The sequence below is a fragment of the Gigantopelta aegis genome, chromosome 9 (assembly GCF_016097555.1).
Source record: "Gigantopelta aegis isolate Gae_Host chromosome 9, Gae_host_genome, whole genome shotgun sequence".
In the NCBI taxonomy this organism is placed as follows: Eukaryota; Metazoa; Mollusca; class Gastropoda; order Neomphalida; family Peltospiridae; genus Gigantopelta; species Gigantopelta aegis.
Window position 1 is genome coordinate 57,375,353 of NC_054707.1, and position 24,431 is coordinate 57,399,783.

The window sequence follows — 24,431 nt, forward strand, 5'->3', positions numbered from 1 at the left end:
TTTTCATTCAAAATGGTAAACCATTTGGTTTTAAATGATGCGTTTTTGTGAGTTCTTAATAGCATAACTGTATCACCTACGTTGATCCGAAAGATGGCGTCTAAGTCACCATCAAAGGGGTCTTCGTTTTTCAATGTCCACAATAAAGGTCGCGCAAAGTTGTCGTGTAGGTCTTTTATTTGGCGATAAAATGCCGCGCTGGTCGAACAACCAGCGAAGTCCATAAAGTCGTCCGTAGCAAAGTCCCATATGTCTTTGACTAAATTTAGTCTTTCACTACGTATATTTTTGTATTGTTTGTTACTTATCGTTGTGTCGTCATGTAATGGTTCGTACAAAATTTGTTGGTAGCTTTCTGTGTCACGTGTTATGTCAAGGTCTTCCCAAATTAATAGTATATCTTTGTAAATATTCGGCATTGATTTGAAGTTTGCATTATTGTTTACAATTTTACATTTTAAAACGTGTCTATCAATATTTAAATTTTTATACTGGCCTAAAAAATAGTCTGCTAGAGATTTCCAATTACCTTCACCTTCTAAACTCAAAAGTCTACTGACAAATTTAATTCTTTGTGCTTTAATTTTCAACCGAATATTTACAACTCCCAAACCACCTAACTCCTTAGGTAGTTGAATTTGCTCTTTTGATATAAAATGTTTTCCTGTAGCTCCAGATAAAGTCAAAAATAATTTTATCAATTTGTTTAGCATATTTTCCCGGAAGTTCCAAAACGTTTGATAAATACCACAGGCCACTGGTGGCGAGTGAATTTACAGCAACTACTTTACCATGTAATGTTAATTTTCTGTTGCTCCATATATTTAAGATTGTTTTAATTTTTTGAATTTTTGGTATCCAGTTATCTGCCGAAACGTCTATATTTCCAAAATAAAAACCTAGTATTTTAATGTTTTCATTATTCCATCTTATAACAAGAGGAGTGTCTTTCTCATACCTAAGTTTCCCCATTAGGAAATACAATCTACAACATAGTCGAAAATCATTGTTTTAAAATATCCATTTTTAAGTTCCAGATGCCAGGAAAACTCGTTTTAGGCTTTCAGAGATTTCAAATTTTCCGGGGAGCATGCCCTTGGACTCCCACCCACCCCTACCCCATACAAAGATCTGGTGCTTCACTTCATATCCAAAAGACAACAGTAAATATCTAGTCGAACCATCCCACTCGAAATGCTGGCTACGGGCCTGTAAGCCAATATAAAATTGATTGGTCCGTTATACATTAATAAGTCAACTTGTGCAAATAAAAATATATATTGATGGCTTATCGGTAGAAGTAGCTCAAATGGCAGCATCGGATTCCTCCCCCATATTTCTCTCTCTCTCTCTCTCTCTCTCTCTCTCTCTCTCTCTCTCTCTCTCTCTCTCTCTCTCTCTCTCTCACACACACACACAGACACACACACAGTGTCAAACACATTGACATACACAGACACAAATGCACGCATACACAAACACGTGCACAAACACACACATACACACACGCACGCACTTAATGTAACAATAATAAAATTAATATACGTTAAACATTTTCTTTCACAAATATATGATTGTGACGGAACATGCTCTTAATTTTGTTTTCGCCTGTGGCGATATTAATTGTTTTAGAGGGCCGTGTGCAGTTCCAATATGCACTTAAGCCCAGGTGGGCACTTTGTTACGTAATACCTCCGCGCGACCGTGGTCGAGCTGTGCCTAATACACACCCAGCCCAGGTGCGGAGGCCATGTGGCCAGTAGTTACGTAATACCTCCGCGAGTGCGGTTTTTACGACCGTGATTTTGGCGACTAAGCGTCAGCAAGTCTGGCCATCTAAAACAAATATGTCGGCTTGGTCGCTGTGGAAATATCACTTGATAGGGGGAGGACCGCGTTGTACCCCCAGGCGATATTCGGATTTTTATAGTAAATAGCTAGGGTTTTAGAGATATCGGGGAGAAACATATTGGAAGGCTTCCAGGGAACGCGTCCGTTTGGACTTGGTAAATATTATTTCTGCTCTGTTGTATAACCTTGATGTGATTGATGTGACTTTAAATATTTTAATACTGTATTATACCAATATTATTTAGACGGTGCTGCCAGTAATCTGACGCAGTAAACTGTAGGCTCACTGTTCTAAATATATATAAAGCTTAACCAGTCATCCTAGAGGACCTAGGTAAACTGTAGGTTATTGTCTTTATTGTGATAGGTACCAGTATTAATTCTGTATTACAAGGTTACTGAATGAGTAGATAAGGGTTAATTAAAAATTAACCAGTTAGGAATAGAGTTGTAATTCCTTTATTAATTAAGTTCCCCTGGAAGCGTTTCTCAATTATCACACGTGTGGGTGTTGTGTCACGGTGAAGTGATTAGAATATTGTGTAAACTAGACACCTAGAGATTAACTAATTAAGTGATCAGTTCTGGGTTGTTATTATTTGTTGTTGTTAATTAACTACTGCGGCAGTACATTTGTCAGCGTAGGTTAATACAGATTCCAAAGTGTATTGTGTTTTTGTTGTGTTTTCTAGTGAACTAACGTACTATATTCTATATACTTGATATAAGATCTTATCTCTGATCATACCTAGACGAGCCACGCGGGTATAACTGCCCGTCACAGAGAGATCTAATAGATATACAGTTAGGAGAGATATTTGGATAATCGTGTTTCATTCAGTTACGGGTATTATAGGATCCCCGTGACAATGATAAATATATTCAAGTTACTCATAATCATAAAATTATTTCTAATTATTTAAAATTACAATTAACTTAACGAACGGTGAATACATCTGCATCACACCAGAATGATATTCATAACATAAATCATAATTACATGTACATGTTGTACATATATTTTATATAGCACATTCAACACATACATACTACTTTGAGACAAGAACAATATTTCACATAACACATTCACTATATAAATACTAATACATGTATATGTACAATACAAATACAATACACGTATATTTCTTACCAAGTATATGGGGCAAGAGCCCCTACTTGATGTCAGCCCACATCACTGATAACGTTCATGTGCCTATAAAACAAATAATCTACAATAAAAATATGATCAGTACACTATTTACACAATACAAAATAAAGCTTAATATATACAATGTCATCATAATGAAATATGTTAAAATACAAACACGCTACCCACTGAACTTACAAAAGTATAAATTCACACATCCATCAACACATACATATATGCTACTTTATTTAAAATATATTATTATATTAATCATGAACGATGGAAGCAAGTAGACATTGTGGGAGGGCTGACTGAGATCGAGCACGCAAAGTAAAGTTCCTAGGGGGTTGGGGGGGGGGGGGAGGTATGCTTCACAGTAAAAAATTTAAAACTAGATGTCCTGAAATGGTGACGTCTAGCCAGTAGCTTGGCAGTGGTCAATACTTATTAAAGTTAATGGGTTGTTGCATGTGAACAGTAATCATTAACGTTTTTCGCAAGCAGGCCATTTTAAAGCGAGTAGTGCAAAGCTTGGGATCTTGGAATAACTAATAAAAGACTACTAAAATATATATAATAAAATGATACACACGTAATAAAATGACCATGTTACATAATAAATACGAATTATCGAACGAACGAACGAACGAACGAACGTACGTACGTATGGTATGTATGTTGTGTATGTATGTATGTATATATTTTTATATTTTGAATATCTCTATTGTATGTATGTCGGGTTTTGACTTAAAGATACATATATATATTCAATGACGCACTGGCACAGGGGATATTAAAATCCTTTATAGCCTTCACACACCCGAACCTGTGGCACCCAATCGCCCGCAATTGTATGTATGTATGTATATCGTCTCATACATAGATGTTAACGCACTGGCGCAGGGGATAATTACATCCTTTCTGGCCTCACAAATTGTCCCATGTCATTGCTGGGACTCGAACATATAACACCGAATCGCCCGCAACTTGCAGACTTCCCACGATACCTTTTTGACCTATTGAGGCATCCATAAAAAAAAATGCATGGGGCCTACAAGCTACGCGATCGATTCCGCTTACTCCGACACTAAAATAATAGAGATTGGCTATTGGGTTTCAAGCAAAGGTAAGTACATCAATATGCTTATTTCCAATAAAAAATGTGTAAGTAAACTTTAATTTAGGTTTGAGCACATAAACAGATCTATTGTAATCTGAACAATTCGTAGATTCTTAAAGGTTTTTACAAACTAAGTCTTCAATTTTATCTAAATGTAATATCCTATTTACAAAATCAGCAAAAAGAAATTCGACAAATTATCATTTAATCCCAGTACTGCGGTACATCTATAACGTATCACGAGTTCGTCGTAAAGAAACCGTTGCAACGTGTCAACACGACTCTCGATCGCTGTAATAGAGTTCCTATACACTAACCGTGTTCTAAGTTAAGTTTGTTTTTGTTTAACGACACCACTAAAGCACATTGATTTATTAATAATCGGCTATTGGATGTTAAAAATTTGGTAGGCCTACTTTTATTTACATATAGCCTATAGTCTTATAGAGGAAACCCTCTATATTTGTCATTAGTAGCAAGGGATCTTTTATATGCACCATCCCACAGACAACATAGCACATACCAGTCGCGGTACACTGGCAGGAATGAGAAATGGCCCAGTGAACCCACCGACGGGCATCGATCCCAGACCGACCAAGCATCACGCGAGCGCTTTACTACTGAACTACGTTCTGCCTCCAACAGTGTGTAAAGTGCGCTAATTCACCCTGTAAACAAGATATATGCGCTTTGCCCTCCCCCCCCCCCCCCCCTCCCCGAGAATCTCACCTTCTTTTTTTCACTCCAGAACATAGCAGACATATATTAGGGTTTAATTTGTATAGTGTTTCATTTATTTATAACAAAAATAGTGCCCCTCACCCCCTAGGATTTTGATCTGGGTACGGCCCTGGGTTCATCCAACATTATACTATTACCATGTTTCAGTATTTATTCACCAGCACGGGGGGGGGGGGGGGGGGGGGCAACATCTGTAGGTCAGTTCACTGAATTTAAATTTACAATTTATATTCTGTTTTAAAGATTAGTATTTTTTAGAGTTGACGATAATCTAAAATGTGACAATAGTTCATCATAAATAATACTATTAGACACCACTTCCATGTTAGTATTTTCTTTCCCCTTTGCACTGGCATAACTTGCCCATATGCACGTGAATGTTTTCAAAACAAACCGTGACCTTTGTGACGTAAAGGAACCCTAATGAATGGCCAATCACCTCACGACTACATGCAACCAAGAAATGACCTCGAACTGGATTGCCACCTGATCGAAGGTATCTGGGCATAATTATGTTGAATTTTGCTTGTCATTCGTTGATTATTTTCAGTTTGCAACAAGCAATGCATTTTAATTCTTCATCATTTGTCTTCTTCAGAGTTTAATTCGCCAAACTAAACATCACGCGAACGTCAACTTGAGAGTACCGAGGAACTAGCGAAGGACGTGACTGACCTCATGAATTATTCATGAGCTGTTAGAAGGAGGCTTGATCTGCTCAGGAAGGGTTGCACCATGTCGGATCGTGAGCTGAGTGGTGACGAGCAGCAACAGCCGCAGGGTCAAGGCGCAGGTTATTCTATACGCAGTTTCTTCAAATATTTATAAAATTCGTTTAGTACCACATATTTTGGTTCATGTCATATTTTGCACTGTCACGGAAGTTTAGCTCTAACAAGTGTCCATGTTTTTCTGTCAAGTGACCGGGCCAGCGTATCTTCACAAATTCTTATAGTCTTGCTTCCGCACGTCAATATTGACATATAATACGAATGCAGCATTATCAAGCTAACAATAATAGTATGTCCAGATAATTTTCTTGCTGTTTTATATTTAAATTATCCTTCAAAAAGATGTTTTATTCCATGTGGTGGTCAGCGGAAATTCAACATGGCGAGCGCGGCATCGACTAACTCCGGAAGCCTAATTATTTCTTAATGTACATTGCCCAACGTTTATTTATTGTATCCTCGTTCATTGTTGATTGAGTGTTGTACGTGTATGTTTATCTTGTTATAAAAGTATAGTCAACGCATGGCAGTAATTGTCTTGTGACTTCTGAAAACAGGAAGTGCAAGCTGTCAAAATTTTGTAGGTCAAGTTTGTTTTGGTTTTGCTGGATGGAAATTCCTGAGGAAATGGTAATGTTCATAACACTATTTTGCGTTTTGCGCAAGTATTGACGTGTGTAGACTCAATTAATAGTAAAACTAGCGTTATTGTTTTAATTTATAATTGAAATTTAATGATGAATTGCGTTGGCATAATATGTTTCAGTGCAGTGGATTGTGGGCAGAGTAAACACCACTAATGGATCCAAATAACTGAAATGTACAGAACTAGAATCGATAAAAATGCATGCACAAACTATTTTCATAACTAGGGTGCCATGTTGGTACGGTTATAGAATATGTCCGCCACCTAGGCCTAAATACAACCATTTAGGCCTACTATACACTAAATAACAAATATGTAATTTTCGATAATTTTAACTACTCTGACGATTACTAAAATAAAGCCAATAACTCGAGTTAATTTCCATTTTATTTTATTTTTTATTTTATTTTTTTGTGTTTTATTTCAGGAACGGTTAGGGTTTAGTTTGTTTTAGGAACATAGGGTCGAGTCGAGTGATTTTCTGTTTTACTTTATTTTAATTTAGGAACTTTGTCGGTCGATTGTTACAGAGGAGTGTTGATAGCCTACACGGCTACAGAATGATTAGGGTTAGCAAGGGAGGCTGGTGGGGGGGCTGCCCCCCCCCCCCCAATAAGTGTTTTTTTCTTTTTCTAAATAAATTATTTTATTTTCTTTCTTTTTCCTCCGCAAAAAAACATGCCCCACTTTTTTTAAGAATCCCCACCAAAAAATCCCTCTTTTTACAGAAGGATTAGTGGCGGACAGATTCTATAACCGCTCCGCCATGTTTTAATAATTTTAATAAAAAATGAAATTTAATTTCCAACATTATTAGGTCCAGTATATATTAAAAGTAATTTGTACAAGGTAGTAATAATACACAATAATTTTCATAAAAATAAGATTGACGAGTCATTTGTCACACCATGTCTAATATAAAAAAAAAAAAAATATATTTGATGAACGGTACTTTCCTTCTTTCATCTTTTAAAATGGAAGCAATAATTTGTTTAAAAATAAAATTATGAAAAATAATATACTAGGCCCAATTTCACAAAACATCATATGCCTAGTTTTGCAAGTAAATCTACGACAAAACCACAATTTTTAATACTATTATAGTTTAAAAAAAAAATAGTTTGAAGAACACATATTTCATTTTCTGTTGTCCTTAAAGTCGCACCCCTAGTTTTAGCCCGCGAAAATTAATTATAATTTTGGTTAATTTACAAAACTGTAACACACTTAGATCACGTTTTTATAAAATAGAGTGAAAAAGCAGGTTTTATATCGATAAATACCATGGGAATCCCCTGTGACCCAAGTACTTGAAATAATTTTGAAAGTTAGTATTCTGGTGTCACTGGTAGATGTCGCTCGAAGCACAGAAATGCCTATGTCACGATGAATTTCCCAGAGTGCACACAGACTTGGGATGCATTCCTTTCACCTCTCCTGGCATGTTCCAACTGTTCTGTCCTGTTCAGCGAAAGGAATGAGTCTGGGTGCTTCTCTTGAGAAAGTGGCTGCTGCAGCAATCATGATACTTGAATCGGAATAAGACGACAATGATAGTCCGTCACTGACCATGTTGACAATACTACAGTGTTTGAAATAATAAATATATATAAACCACAATTAGCCTACATTTGCTATTCGGCACCGGGTACTATTGGTTTTAAGGGTTTGTAACATTTTGTATTGAGATACTTACCTGTCTGAACTTTATTGTTAAGAAAAAACTGAAGAAAAACCTCACAAATGAATGACAAGCAAACGACAATAAATCGGATGTTGACTGCGCGAACAGTGCACAAGAAAACAAACCGAACCAAAATGATAACGGTTATGTGGTATACCAACGTCTGTGACGTTGAAACGGGAAGATCCCCTCTAAAAATATATTAGAAATTGTCTGCTCAACGTTTTTTTCTCAAACACACGTGCGGTTTTAAGAAATACAAAAAATGCATTTTGTGATATTACAAACACCAGGATTACAAAAAAACACTTCAGGTGAATGGAAATGTATATTCTAAATAATAAAATGTAAGTAAAGTACAATTTTATTTGTGAGAAAATGGGTTGAGTAGCGAAAAACAATGGCGTAATGGTTAACAACTAGGGCGTGTCCCTTTAAAATACTCCAGCTTCAGTAATGATGTAATTTTCTGCATTCATGAAATAGATGCCAAACGTGCAAATGCACGACCGGTATAACTGCTAGTAGCAGACGTAAAATTAAAATGTTTAATGAAATGGGCCACTGACCTGTAAATAGCATTGTCTTCTCATTATGGAACTCAGTAGTTTTCACAGGGGTGAAGGTAACTAGACTGGGGGATTTTTAGTGGAAAAGCATAGTAATATATATAACTGGTATTAAATCTTATGATATAATTATTCGAATGAGTGAACAGTCACAAAAATTGTGTGGTACGAATTTGTCAATTTGATGTAGTACATTTAAAAATGCATATTTAAAGTAGTTTTTTGACCATATCATTAACCCTGGCTAGATTACCATTATGTTTTCTTGGAAAGAAAATGATTTGCCTTTGTCTATTAATTAATAAGACTTGAGCAAGTCGGATGACTCGGAACAACCAACATGTTGTTTTAACACAAAACTTTACCCCCTCTGAACTAAAAAGTGGACAAATAATATAGTTCCAGTGCAACATATGTGTTTTACCACTGAACGCACACAGTCCCACATGTAGCAGACTATCAACTTAGACAGCTGTCCATGGAACATTTTTTTTTCAAAATTTTGATTAGAGACAGTTGCTATTCAATATGAAAATTGATTAGTGATTACTAATTTTGTGTAGCAATATTTTTTAAACATATAGTATGATAAATTAAATATGAACAGACAATTTTTAAATAACTTTTATATCATATATTTATTGCAATTTTATTTAGTAGCCACAAAGAACAAATAAATTAAGGTACAGTCATGTTTGATGTACAAAATGTAAGTCATAATAGGTATTCTCCGGTTTGTCGCCATTTAAAAAAATAAACTTGCTTGAATTCGCTTGCTATGTGACATAAACGTTCGAGTTGAATCCACAAATAAATCAACTACAGTATAAAATGTATTTATATATCTATCGAATTCCAATAAATATAGAATAACTGACCAGATAGACAAACTAGTTACATTTGAAAAGCCTTAAAAATTATTATTATTATTTTTATTGCATTTAGCGTATCGTTAGAGTTTAACGTTAGCCCCATTTCTCACAAAGTCATTGATTGATGAAACTTGTTGTATATGTGTAATTGTGTCTATGGATGTTCATCACAATGCATGTGAAAAACTTAAAACTTGAACATTTTAAATTAAAATATATTTGCATTTTGGCAAAAAGTTGAATTTGGCGAATATATTTCATTACTAATTTGCCAAAATGCTAATTTGCTAATTTTTTGTCATTTATAGATGTACAGTCAGTTTTGCCGTGTTGTAATTTCTACATATTACTGTTTCCTTATATCTTATTTGACGGGAAATGGGCAAACAAACAAAGAACCCAGCATTTGATTATTTAGCGATGACACAAACTTGCAGTTGGCAACAAATTACATGCTTTTTGTCATAGGAGATGTTATCAAAGTCAATATAGGTGACCATCTAGTATGTGGAATCTTTGTCATTGTAATCTTTTATTCACAATTTCTGTCCAGGGGCCCGTTCCATGAACCTATCTTAGCACTACTATCACCGTAAATGCCTACCATCACCACCATAACTTTGTTCTATGATTGCCAGCCCATTCCACGACACAGTGTAGCTTACTATCGTCGTATATTACTGTGAAAATTTACAATAGGTACGAGACAATTGTAAGCCACTAATGTAGCTGTCAAATGGCAGTTAAATGATGATTTGGTCATTTTCTAAGAAGGATACTAACTTTTTGTATAAAATGGATCTAATATATACCAAATACCTTTTATAAAACTCGGCGTTCGATGAAAAACATTCTAGGCCATAAAACCATGAAAATACGGGAGATAACTCTCATGTCTTATGCATTTGGCAATTATTGCTTAGCAAATAAACTGACAAAGTTACTTCATGAATGTCTGCAAGGCTCAATGGGTAGGTGTAAAACAACTTGCACCGACCAGTGATCCATAACTGGTTCAACAAAGGCCATGGTTTGTGCTATCCTGCCTGTGGGAAGCGCAAATAAAAGATCCCTTGCTGCTAATCGGAAAGAGTAGCCCATGTAGTGGCGACAGCAGGTTTCCTCTCAAGTCTGTGTGGTTCTTAACCATATGTCTGACACCATATAACCGTAAATAAAATGTGTTGAGTGCGTCGTTAAATAAAACATTTCTTTCTTTCTTTTTTCATGGATGTCCAATACCATTGAATACATCATAGATGTTCCGAAAAGTCTGTAACCAATTCATTATTTAACTAATTCGTACTTCTTCGTAAAGAATATTTTAATCATTAAAGGGGCACTTACAACTACTGTAAGGTTGCTTTGTGGAACAGCTGTAAAGTTTACGGTGCCAGTTGTAAAATTCACCTCAAGTAACTACAATTAACCTTAGCTACAATTCTTTCATGGAACGGGGCCCAGGGACAGAATGTGGAAAAAATCTGCCTGTAACTAAAGGTAGAAGAGTTCTTGATTATAGTTCGCTGTAGAGCCAGTAGTCAAATTTATCCAGTCGGTGACAACATTATTCATCATTTAGTCTAAACATGTGCTTGCTCACTCAAGTTGTAAAATGCTCCAACGGTGTCATCTATTATTAATTTTTTGGACACAGTACTGAATATTCATACTTTGTATACATATATATGCAGGGCTCGAACTTGAGAATTTGTCGTGCACAGCAATATTTTTAAAAACATTGCCATGGGTAAAACAGCCCACCGACAGCAATTTTGAGCCTGCCTATGGCAGGTTTTTTTAAAAAGTGAAAGATTATTTTGCTGTATGTAGACATATTTCAACTGCACTAATGTTAAATACTGTTAGATAATATACACCAGGTATATACATCGTTGAGCTTTACAGACAGCAGTAATTTTTATTCAGTGGCAGAAGAATGTCATCGGTATTGCCCCCAACATACGGAAAGTTTATCTTTTTTAAAATTTATTTCATTGTTAAATGGGGACGAGATGTAGAGTAGTGGTGAAATGCTCTCTTGATGCACGGTCAGTTTGGGATTGTTCCCCATCAGTGGGCCCATTGGGCTATTTTTCGATCCAGCCATTGCACCATGACTGGTACATCAAAGGCTGTGGTATGTGCTGTCCTGTCTATGGGATGGTGCATATAAAAGATCCCTTGCCGCTAATTGAAAAGAGTAGCCCATGAAGTGATGACAGCGGGTTTCCTCCCTCAATATCTGTGTGGTCCTTAACCATATGTCATACTCCATATAACCATAAATAAAATGTGATGAGTGCATCATTAAATAAACCATTTCCTTCCTTCCTTGCATTGTTAAATGTACACAATTTGATTTGGGGTTTTTTGCTGATGTGATCAAACTTTTTTTTCTTTCATGTTTTGATGATTGCATTCATGATTCCAAATAAAAGCATACAAATGCCACTATGATGATTTTCTTTTATTTACACTAATTGGCAAATATCACCTTTTAAATGTTAGTTTATACATACATATATATATTTTTTAATTGTTTTCATTTTTTAAGCACCCTCCTCCCCACAAAAGGAAGTAATGACATCACATATGGGACTGATTGACAATTTCATTATACACCCCATCCCTGGTACCATCAGAACGTATATATATTCAGTACAGCTGTGGCATTGTAACAGCACAGAGGATGGCACCGAATCCTGAAGTAGTGGATATGCTGATTTTGGACTAAAATTATGGACTAACTAGTTTAGCATGACAACTGAATCTAGTAAAGTTCATTAAAACGTTTGTGTATTTGCATTAAGGGGATCAACTCAGAAAGCATGTGCTATACAAATAACGTTTGATTAAAAGTAGGGGTGTTTCGTCTGATCTTGATAACACATAGACGGACTTGCTTTCTTATTTCAGGATATTTCATAAGTTGTTTTTTAAGTTTCAAGATTTAATTTGTTTAAAAGATTTATTGTGTATATTGTTTGTAAAATATACTAATGTAGACATTATTGCTGCTTGCATATTTTCACTTCATATTTTTTCTATTATAATCAACAATTCAAATAAACATATTGTTCTGTATACAAAATGGGGAAGGTTGAAGTCTTTAACTTACCTAGAAATAAGATGGGTGGATGTTGCTTAGTGGTAAACCAACTACATGTACCTGTGGTACAATAGGTAATAGCATCACCAAGTTTCTTTTCCCAGGCCTGTTTTGCTATTGAATAAAACAAATAATAATTTAACATTATACTAATGTGCATATATACTGAACAAAATAAGAAACTTCTGCTAACTTTGCTTGAACATAACTTGATGAAAACAAACCGGGGGAATAATTGTTATATATGCGTTTAAAGAGTGTTCCATGATGCATCGTTTGGTGCAAAAATCATGGCCATAGGTTAACAGAAACTGGGAGACATTTTGACCAAGTGTGGTAGGGTTTGAAAAAAAAAACCCACTTAATAACGGGTATGACCACCTCTTGAATTGACCACTGCAGTGCATCGCAGGCGCATAGAATTGACTAAAGTGTTGATTTCTGCCTGTGGAATATTGTTCCATTCCTGAATGAGCGCTTGACGAAGTTCGTTGACGTTAGCAGGTGGGTTGAGACGACGCCTCGGTCGTCTGTCCAGACTATCCCAGACATGCTCGATGGGGTTGAGATCAGGACTTTTATCGGGCCAGTCATCAATGAAATCAATGTTATTTGTCCTAAGAAAATTTACAGTGTCTCTAACTGTATGAGAGGTGGCATTATCATGCTGAAAAATTGAGATGTTGGCGTTGTTATGGAACAGAGGAATGACGTGATGAGCGAGAATGTCATTGCGGTAACGTTGAGCATTTAAATTGTCATCAATGACGACTAGTGGTGAACGATAACCATGGGCAATGGCTGCCAAGACCATGACACAACCCCCACCCCCGAAACGATCGCGTTCAAGAACACAGCAGTCCGCATAGCATTCATTTCTCCTACGGTAGACGCGCACCCTGCCATCACCACGTTGTAAAGAAAATCTGGATTCATCCGAAAAAAGAACGGTATTCCAGCGTCGCCTTATCCAACGAATGTGTACACGTGCCCAATTAAGACGATTTAGACGATGACGTTGCGTTAAAACGCATCCGACGTAAGGACATGTGCATGTAAACCGTTCTCCCGCAGACGATTACGAACAGTTTGCCCACTGATTCGGTTATTATGAAGCCCAGGTGTGTTAGCAGCAGTAGCAGTGACCATGCGTTGTAACACGCGGACGTCCACGACGTGGCAAGTCGTTGGTGCTTCCTGTCGTTCGAAATCTTACGCGAAGATTTCGTATCGCTCAACTAGAACTCCCAACATGCCTTGCAACGTCTTCTGTCGAGCATGCCGGCATCAAGCATGCCAATCGCCCGTTCGCGTAAATTATTGGGTATTCTTGGCATACTGAAAATGCTACAATGTAAAAAAACGTAAATGTTTTTACAAATTTTGAAGCGTTTTCGTTCACTTGACAACAATGTCAGTAAGACAAGTAAAACAAATTGACTGAATACTACACGGGACATGTCGAACCATGCATGCACGTGCAAATTGAATTTCACGTTGTCGACGATTAACAGTGCAAAAATAATCGATAAAATTCATGAATCTTGATAATACAGCTCGCGGCTAATACTACCTATATAATTTCATTACACAATGAATTCTTTAACACAACAAATACTATATGTACAAATCGGAAGTTTCTTTTTTTGTTCAGTATATATAACTGTGTGTGTACAAAATAATATAATTTAAAAAAAAAGTACCAATTATGAAAAATTGCCATGACATGAAATTACAGTAAGATATGTTATATTTACTGTGTACAACTTTACCAAAATGAAGATGTAGCAAGTGACTGTTGTTGACCTTAGTATTTAATCATTAGTAAAGATTTAATTCTCCAAATTAGCATGTACCTATATATGACAACAGGCATAGCTCTGACGAGTCACTAATATGTGAAAACTGTAATTTTTAAAATCTCTATCTCCTCTGCAAATCAGGTGTGTAGAAATGTATCATATTTTGTAGGGCTGCAATGATACGGTCAAAACCGTATTACGATATAAGAAACTGTATTGCAATATAGTTGATATTATTTAAATTTAATATTTATGGGTTGGGTTTTTTTTAATGAAAACGGAAGGCATAACTTTTTAATGATCTTTATTAGTTTCAGCTGTCAGGCTAAATGTTTTAGGCCATATTTTTATTTTTTAACACAATACTAGTCTACTAGAACACCGGTGTGACGGTGTCAAACTATTTATAAATTGTCACATTTGGAAATCCTTACTATCGGGCTTTTCCATTGCTGCTCGCTTGACACGGAAATGTACGTATTGAGTTCAAATGTTTCGGCAGATCGACCGAACCAGAGCCAAGGTATTTTGAACGATTGGCCGAAGTATTCCGAGTTAAGTGAAAAACAGCGAAGTGTGATTCTCATTTGTTGGTTTATTTCTTTGAAGATGATAACCGTAGCCGTATTCCAGCGTAAATGAACTATGAATGATAATGTGTAAGTAACAAAACATTTATTTATAATTATCGTTAACTGGTTATTTTCATTGGACTTTTAACATGTTTTGTTTAGAAGTTAGAACCAAGTATAACCGACATCACTTCGTATGCCAACAAGTAAGCCGACTACGCTTGACGTGATTGTTACATTTCCTGTCATCACCAATTAATAAAATAATGTGCAGTGTTCTCACTGGGTGAAAATTATAGGAGGGCGGCCGCTCGGCACCACACCCTTAAAAAAAAAAAAAAAAAAAAAAACCCCCACCAATAAACGAAAAGCAAAAAAAAAAAAAAAAAAAAAAGGGGGGGGGGGGGGGGTTTGATTATCATATTGTTGTTTGTTGGTAGACTTTGAGAAAAAGACATACTCCTTATTTTGCCTACGAAAAAGGAGAAAGGGGTTTATAAAAAGACTCGTCTTTTAATTGAACCGAAGATGATATCGGTCTGACATTCACGGGCAGTTCCGGTTTTGCTGGACCGATCAAAGTTTTAGTATTATTATTTTAAATAAAAATTTCAAGATATACGAAAAACTAAGATGTTTGTAAAGTGATCTCCTAATGTCAGATACATTTTTCTATTTCCATCTTCATCGAATGAATCGATTGCTGTGATAAAACATTATCGCCAGCTGATAAAAAGTAGTTTCGTTTTTGTAAAGACGGTGTATATATTATTTGGCACTCAAGATAAATGATTTTAATGATAAACACTACCACTTCCGTTGTTTTTATAAGCGTTCATATCTCCTCAAAATGAAAAGTTTACAATATTTTATAAAGAACTGCTGAATAAACATTATAACAGAAAGTAAAAATCATCAGTTTCAACCAATTATATCTGCAACTGAGGACAAAATATTAAACGATAGTTAGTGGAAACAAAAGACAGAATGACCGTTCTGATCACGTGACAAATTTGGCGCCAAATAAGAGGTTTTTTTAATCGGAGATTGCCGAATCCGTAAAAAATAAAATGTTTTCATTGCTTACATAAAATATAACTTTTATTGTGTCTATCAAACATACAAATGGATACAGATATTGGACAAAATAGAGACTGTTAAAAATACTGTTAAATTACGTTGCGGTATAACTGTCGTAAATGTTTCGTCAGTTGCTTTTTCGTACACAACGCGGCTTGTTTCCTTTGATGTCCAGTGTGCAGACTGATCGTTGTTTTTTGTGTGGAAAAAAGTGCATTTGGAAATAGAGGAGATAGGTGCTGGAAAATAAAGAGGGGCGCTCAAAAATAAAGGAGGGCGCTCAAAAATAAAGGAGGGCGGGGAACGTGAAAGGAGGGCGGCAAAATGGAATTGCAGGGCGGGGCGCCCCGCTTAAATGGAGCAGCGAGAACACTGATGTGGTTTTTGTTTGTTTGTTTGTTTGTTTGCCTATTTCAAGTCAAATAAGATATAAGGAAAAAAAATAGCGTATAAAAATTGTGATATGCAAAACTGTACCGTGGTTCGTATCGAGCCGATCAGTTATTGCGGTATACCGGTTTATCGTTGCAGCACTAATATTTTGCCAGTCTTTTGGATCAGTCCAAAAAAAAACCCAATCCTTTTTCACTAAAATATCTACATGTACTAACAGTGTTTCTGCCAGAAAGAAATTTTTGGGTATGGCACTATATGGCATTGAATGCAACCACAGTCAACGGGGTATGGGGGGCATGGGGGGCCTCCCCCAAAATGAAAATGGGTTAAGTTTAGGGTAAGGGTTAAGAAAATCGTACATTAATGATAACTAATTAATTTTGTCAAAAGGTTAACTTTAAAAGAAAAATATGCAAAATAATTTGCGTATGGCGCCATACCTGTTTTACCCTCTGGCAGAAATCCTGACTAATCTGTCGGCCTAGAGCTGAATATAATATTGCTATAATTTACACCATAGCATAAAAATATTTAATGCAACTTTGTTTTAATTGTCATAAATGGGCTTTTAAAATTGGGTAACGGAAGAAAATAAAATGACTCCATTTTTATACACCCCTCTATGATGGGTCGTATTATGGTATGGTGTTGTCCGTACGTCCGTCTGTTAACGTTTTCTTTTTCTGGACCATATCTTGCATATGGGACCATCAAACCTCACATGTAGGAACAACTTGGGATGGTGGTGTGTCACTGTGACCTGCTTTTTAAGGTCTACTGCACATAACAGTAAATCCTTGTCCTGACCATATTTTGCATACAGATGCATACAGGACCATCAAACCTTACATGTAGGATACAACTTGTGATGGCGGTGTGTCGCGTACTATTACTAAGTCACTATGACCTACTTTTCACGGTCTACTGCACATAACAGTAAATCCTTGTCTGGATCATATCTTGCATACAGTTGCATACACGACCTAATAAAGAACAATAAATTCATTAATCAGGCAGCACCTTCTGCAATGGATACAGTATCGTCGGTAGTTAGTCCAAAACAAACTTCATCCATCTCATTGCAAAAATTTCACATAATTAGAATTGAATTATACCTGTAACATATTCATTAATATCTATGGTTTTCCATCAAACTCCTGACAGGTGTATCATGTACTTCACCGATACTCTTTATTTTGTTATGTTTGCTGCACATCAGTATTATAAATTTGAAATATATCTTTCAGTTATTACATTTTTAATAAAAATAAATTCATTGTTTTATTGTTTTGGATCTTGAACACATTGCCAAAATTTTGCATGTATTGAAGTTTTAACAAAGGTGCTGTAGGTACATTGTACATGTATGTTTATATATAATCAAGTTGAAATTATGCAAACAATTTTTGAACACCTATATTATATATTATTTTTAATTTTCTTGCTTAGTATTCACTGGATCAAATACACTAACTCCAGTAACAGTGCCACATTTTGGTGGGTCTAGTGTGACAGAATCGTTCAGATAACCAGGGGCGTAGGCTGGGTTTTTTGGGGGGGTTGCTACTATTTACAAAACTGTATTTAGCTGTTAGAAAGACCCGTTTAATAATACCAAAAAAAATGGAATTGAATTAAATGTTGTCTTCTGTAGCCTACACAAATGAACTCATTGCAGAAATCAGCGAAGTCCATAAAATTGTCTCAATTAGTTCATAACTGTTAGCCTGAAAAGCATATACGACGTCATGAAAATGGCAAGCGTGTAACTTTCTACTTTCTTTAAAAAAGAAATGAAATTTAGACAGAGACAATTCAACAGTAGATGGAATAATAAAAAGAAGGAAAAGAAATGACAATAAGCATGTACATGTAGGAATAGACCTAGGTATTATTTACAAAAAAATGCGTGGGTTTTTTGGTGGGTTTTTTCTAAAATCATAATTATATTTCTATTTCTGCTCCTGAAATGTTTAAATAACTATTCCTGAAAGGGCAAAGAAGTTAGACTACACTAATGAACCAAGCATAAAATTACAAGAAAACATTATTGGTTTATTGGTTGATTTTTGCAACATTCTCTACATTTACATGTACCAATTACTTCATAAATTAATAATACTTGGTTTTCACTCGCCTAAGCATTTTGAGGTGTGCAATTTTTCACTCGCCATGTTTTTTCAAAAGCCAAGGACTTTTTTTGACAAAAAGTTACTTTTGTTGCAAGTCAAAAATGTAATTTTCTAAAAATGGGCATACATTTTGAATGGCTTGGTGTATCTTAGAACTATAAACAGTTTTGGAAACTAGACATAAATAGCTTTCTGATCATATCATGTTACTGAATTCATAAATAATTTATTTTCTCAAATGTGGCATTTTGCTTGATCTTGGCCTAAAACCACCAAACAATCAGCCATTCTTAAAGAGTCCGATATATATATGTAGAATTATCTCATCTGCTGTTTAGCTCTTGATTCCAATTATACTTTAATTCCATAATTCTCTAAAAATACATCTTATAGAGGTCCTAATTTTCTGTACACTATCCCAAACCCTGCTCTTACCCCATGATGTCGTTATTTCTAGCAAGCCTAATGGTATTTGCCCAGGAAGAAGTAACACCGGGCAGCATTTGCTGCCAGACACATGTTACAATATCATTTTCAGTCCTCAGTCACTGTGTACATCGTGATCATTGGACATGAATTCCTCTATAGGTTTTTTACTAGGCTAAAAAAAATTGCGGATTGTTTTAACACCCAAAAAGTCTCGTTTAAAAAAAAAAAAACCACTAATGAAGATCCCATTATGAGATAATTTTGCAATTAGCAGACACAAAATCATGTGACAGTTGAAAATAATTTACAAATAACTTACAAAAAGGAATTACCTGCACGTGTCAGAGACAAGATATATAACTTGCATTTAGTGGATACACTATATATTTTGTATGTCACTACACACAATCAGATTTGCAGTCGGGAACCAACAAATGATTCCAAATGAATCTTTGGGAACTACATGTACTAGCCAAAGTGTTCAGATGACTATAAACAGGAATCTTTGGCCAGTATAGTTCCCAATCGGAAATCTTCGCATCATTCTTTACTGCCAGGGGTTTTGGGCGAGGTGTTCTAGTTTAGGCAGCGAGTATAATACCTGTTTTCTGAAAATAAAAACGGTGAGTAATTTGCAATATGAGTGAAGGCCTGGACTCTCATGCTCATTATGTTGCAATGAAAATATAGGTGAATGTTAATTTATTCCAAAATAAACTAATGTTAAGAATCATGTTCAGATGTGATGACCATTGGTTAGGCTTATATGCAAAATAAGGCATGGCTAGTTTGTTCATGAGGCTCTGTTTAATTTTTAGGGCTTTTTAAGTATTTGATTATAGGGCACACACCATTAAATTTGAGTCCTGTTTAAAATCTTATTTGTAAGCATCTCTTGATTCCTATTACTTGGTAATCACAGTTTAGCATGAAATAAATAAGCTTACAACTACTCAAAATTGTCCCCAGAATGCATTAAAAATAGGTGAGTTATATATGGACATCTCAAATATAATTGTTGCACACTGGTGTTGAGATAAATATTTTGTTTTCTTTCTGATGGCAGGATTCCTTCTCACATTAGTAAATCTTGGCACATAATGTGACATACATCCAGATTGCAATAAATTGCAGATGGTGTTGTGTGCATCTACCCACCACTCTTTAACCAGCCTCGGTGGCGTCGTGGCAGGCCATCGGTCTACAGGCTGGTAGGTACTGGGTTCGGATCCCAGTCGAGACATGGGATTTTTAATCCAGATACCGACTCCAAACCCTGAGTGAGTGCTCCGCAAGGCTCAATGGGTAGGTGTAAACCACTTGCACCGACCAGTGATCCATAACTGGTTCAACAAAGACCATGGTTTGTGCTATCCTGCCTGTGGGAAGTGCAAATAAACGATCCCTTGCTGCTAATTGGAAGAGTAGCCTATGTAGTGGCGACAGCGGGTTTCCTCTCAAAATCTGTGTGGTCTTTAACCATATGTCTGATGCCATATAACCGTAAATAAAATGTGTTGAGTGCGTCGTTAAATAAAACATTTCTTTCTTTCTACCCATCACTCAGATAAGTCTTTGCCTCTGGCTCCCCTCAACACTCGCCTGGAAAGTTTTAGGAGATTGATGAATTGGTGGCCTTCCAGTAACATTTTTAATGCATTTTATTTGAAACTTAATGTGATTAGTAGAGTGATCTTCAGCTCACTTTGATTGCACTTATGATGAATACTGAGACTAGTGTATTTATTACTGCCTCGCACTTTGTCTATTTAGGCATGTTGCCCAGCCTTTGGGTTTTTTTTTTTCAGGTAAACACCTAGTTACTCTTTCAAGGCCAATTGCTGCCTCAGTCTCTTTTCTTTTTTAAGAATGCTTGTATCTTATTTCTGTTTAATTAATATATTTTATGCTAAGTGTTGGAGGTGTCTTTTGCCAAATACAAGAAGAAGTTGAATGCCTTGCATGGTATATATTTCACACAAATTAACCAAAATGCTAATTTGAGAAATAGATTGTTTTTTGTTGCATTTAAAATAAAAATTGCACATTTTGTAACAGGATTTACCTCATTTTATTCAATGCATTATTGCTACATTCGAATGTGCTTGAAAATGGATATTTTCGAGTTGTAAACTTGTAGACCTGTACAGCTTGTTTGTCTTCAGGTTCACCAACAGGTAGTACTATATTTTATTTCATTTCAGCTCATATTTGTATTTATATCCAATTAAGGTTCAAGCATGCTGTTCTGGATACACACCAGCTATCTGGCCTGTCTGTCCAGGACAGTGGGTTAGTTGTTAGTTATTAGCGGTTAGTTGGAGAGGATAGGGTATAGTGGTCTTACACCTACCCATTGAGTCGTTAAAACTTGCTCTGGGTCGGAACTGGTACCAGGCTGCAGTGTTCGTCGTGTTCATGATCCACGTACATGTATACACAATGCGTATAATATATGTGATTTAATGGGTTCCAGTTGATTGCATTTGTGTGCTGACATCTGTACGTTTAATTCCAGGATATTAATTACAAAATGTCAAGAATTAATTTTTGTCCACTGAAAAACGGCTGAATCATGACATATTTGTTTACATTCAGCAGTTTATGATTGGCAAGTTGCCAGCAACAATTGCAAGGTTATATATAGCATTCTTTCATTCTGTATTGATTTGTGAGGCGGTATCTGTGGTGCTATGTGTACATGGACATTGTCGGTGGATCCACTGTACATGTACAACATAAATTGGCAATTTTCAAATTACTAGTTAACGTTACGATGAATAATTTCTGACAGTACATGTATGTGTTGCAATGTTAGAAATCCAAGATAATGTTAATATGGTACTCTTAAATAGATGATCACATAGGTTCCATTAAAAAGCAGTATGTTGACATCATCATGTACAGTTTGGATTTTTTAGGACACCTGAGCTGAAGGCTTATGTGACCTATTGCAATCTGTTTTCATCTGTTCCTCGTACATTGTGTTTAATTTTTTTTTTTTTTTGATTTCTCCAAAATTACATGACCATTTCAAATCACATTTTGTGGGAAGCTTACTTAGCACATGGAGAAACAAATTTGTGAATAACTTGGTCATTCTAACACCCCGGGGGCCTAAGGTGTGGGCCCCAATATTAAACAAATCTTCTTCTGTACTTCAACAAATTGTACATCTGAATTGTCTCCATACATATAAAGGTCAATCAATGGTTTATCTAATTTGTGAATGTCATTAATGCTGGGACCACTGTTTGCTCTTTGGGGATGGGGTGATGTTTACTGGACTTGTATCTAGAGAAATGCATTTAAACTACAATTTCTTCAGCTCTATTGTTGAGGAATTGTGTCCCTGAATTTCCAACTGGCACATGTTTACATATACATAATTAATTGTTGATACTCTTATATTAATTGCACAGAGCATATGCTATGAAATAATTACTAAAACGATAACCATTTCAATGTAGGCCTAAGTTCAAAGTAAAATTTTATATGTCTGTACATAATACAAATTATTGCAGTACCACAGAGTTGAAAATTAGCAGTCGCCCCGATCGCCCGTGGTGACCTTTATTGGCTAAGGGTGACTAAGAATTTTACAAAGGTAGTCCATTGGGCAACCATCGATTTTAGAGTCTGGCGAGTATGGTACCCATTAAAAAAGAAATGCACTGAAACTGAATAGAATGACCAATATGACAAAACACACCACGTCTCTGCTGGTGCAAACTACAGATCTGACGATATTATAGAACATGTTGAATTTTTTTATATATATATTTTGACAGCGCCAGACTGACCAGACTCAGTCTCTGCTTCTACAATTTTGGTCTGGGGCTGTAAAGAAATATAGATCAAAACGTATTGCAGGCACTTGAATTGTTTTTTAAAGTGGTCGGCTTATTGGAATGGACTGGATACACAATAATTATCTAGTAGACCTATTTTTTGACATTATTAAATGTTATGGTACAAATTAATCCTATTTAATTAGCTTATTAGCATTTTATTCTGTGAAAAAAAATTATCTTGTAGTTTTAACTTACACTAACAATGAAATTTTCCATTACTACAGGGATTATTTCAAAAGTCAATTAATTGGCATATAAATATAAAATTCATATAAAAACCTTAATTTATTAAATTGTAAACCCATACCATGTGAAAAACACTTTTTTTTTTTTTGGAATTTCAATGTAAATAAAACAAATGTATATTTATAAAACTGCAAAGGTTAAATCTTTTTTGATACAGGTTTCAAATCCCATAGACGACAATAGTAACGTGTGGCCAAAACTCCTACCTACAGCTTATCAATCGACATAAACACCATGGATATGAATACTACCACCCCTCACCCTTAAATCGGAAAAAAATTTGGGGTCAAGCTGCTCATTTCAGAGTTAATGGGTAGCATATATGACTACCCTAGTTCCGCACAAAATTTAGTACTTTTTTTTTTTACCCCATACATGTTTCAAGCACAAGCTACTTGACACAGTGATACTAGATGAAATAAACTTGCATACATTTTTTTTTTTTTTTTTTTTTACAACCAGTACACTCACATTTATCACCAATCACAGGACTTGTTGTGTTAATTTCAAAATTTGGGTGCACTTCGAACTTTGACCCAGCCGAAAGTTATTTGGTTTAGTACTACCTTACGGCAATTGATGGAACATCAAGGTAATCTGAACGACAAGGGGCGAGATGTAGCCCAGTGGTACAGCATTCGCTCAATGTGTGGTCAGTGTGGGATCGATCCCAGTCGGTGGGCCCATTGGGCTATTTCTTGTTCCAACCAATGCACCACGACTGGTATATCAAAGGCCATGCTATGTACTAACCTGTCTGTGTTATGGTGCATATAAAAGATCCCTTGCTGCTAATCGGATAGAGTAGCCCATGAAATGGTGACAGCGGGTTTCCTCTCTCAATATTTGTGTGGTCTATAACCATAATATATGTCTGACACCATATAACCGTAAATAAAATGTGTTGAGTGCGTCGTTAAATAAAACGTCTTTCTTTCTGAACTACAAAACTGTAATACGAATTCAGGGCCGTATCTGCACAATGTACAGGGCTCAAAATGCAGTGTTAATACATGCACCAGTGCATGCTGATTTTTGCATGTGCATGTAACTTTTAAAACTGGGTGCACGCGGTGCATGCTAATATTTTTCAAGTACTGTGTATTGCGTATACTAGTATCCTGTTGTCTACCAGATTCAGACTCAAGTTGTTGAATTTTGTGTATGCATTTCGTAATCTGTTCGCCACATGAAAACGATAACTTTTATCTTATGGGCTCATCCATTTTGTATCCCATAATCCTACTTACAACAATGGCGCCCTTTCGGTCATTTCCGTGAAATATATTTGCGAAAATTGCCGGCAATATCTCAGTTATATCCATGAACGGTATTAGGGAAGGTGGTCGAGACTGACTTTGATGGTATCCACGCGCATAACACAGTTGTTGTCGTCACTGACAAATTGAACTCCACCAGATCTGTGATCAATACAAAGTACCGTAAC

General features: G+C 35.8%; 1 protein-coding gene across 7 annotated transcripts in view; it reads left to right on the forward strand.

Annotated features, from left to right (window-relative positions):
- The window catches only part of LOC121380990 (transcriptional activator protein Pur-beta-like), a 61,440-nt gene that overhangs the window by 1,749 nt on the left and 35,260 nt on the right, over nt 1-24,431 (forward strand). For 6 of the 7 annotated variants that reach the window (XM_041510051.1, XM_041510055.1, XM_041510053.1 and 3 more), the window contains exons 1-2: nt 5,317-5,355; nt 5,458-5,652. In XM_041510051.1, coding sequence (XP_041365985.1) covers nt 5,595-5,652 — 58 coding nt within the window. In that variant the 5' untranslated portion in view covers nt 5,317-5,355; nt 5,458-5,594. Of the gene's footprint in view, nt 1-5,316; nt 5,356-5,457; nt 5,653-24,431 lie in introns of those variants that run through there. The other variant, XM_041510052.1, reaches the window with a different exon arrangement.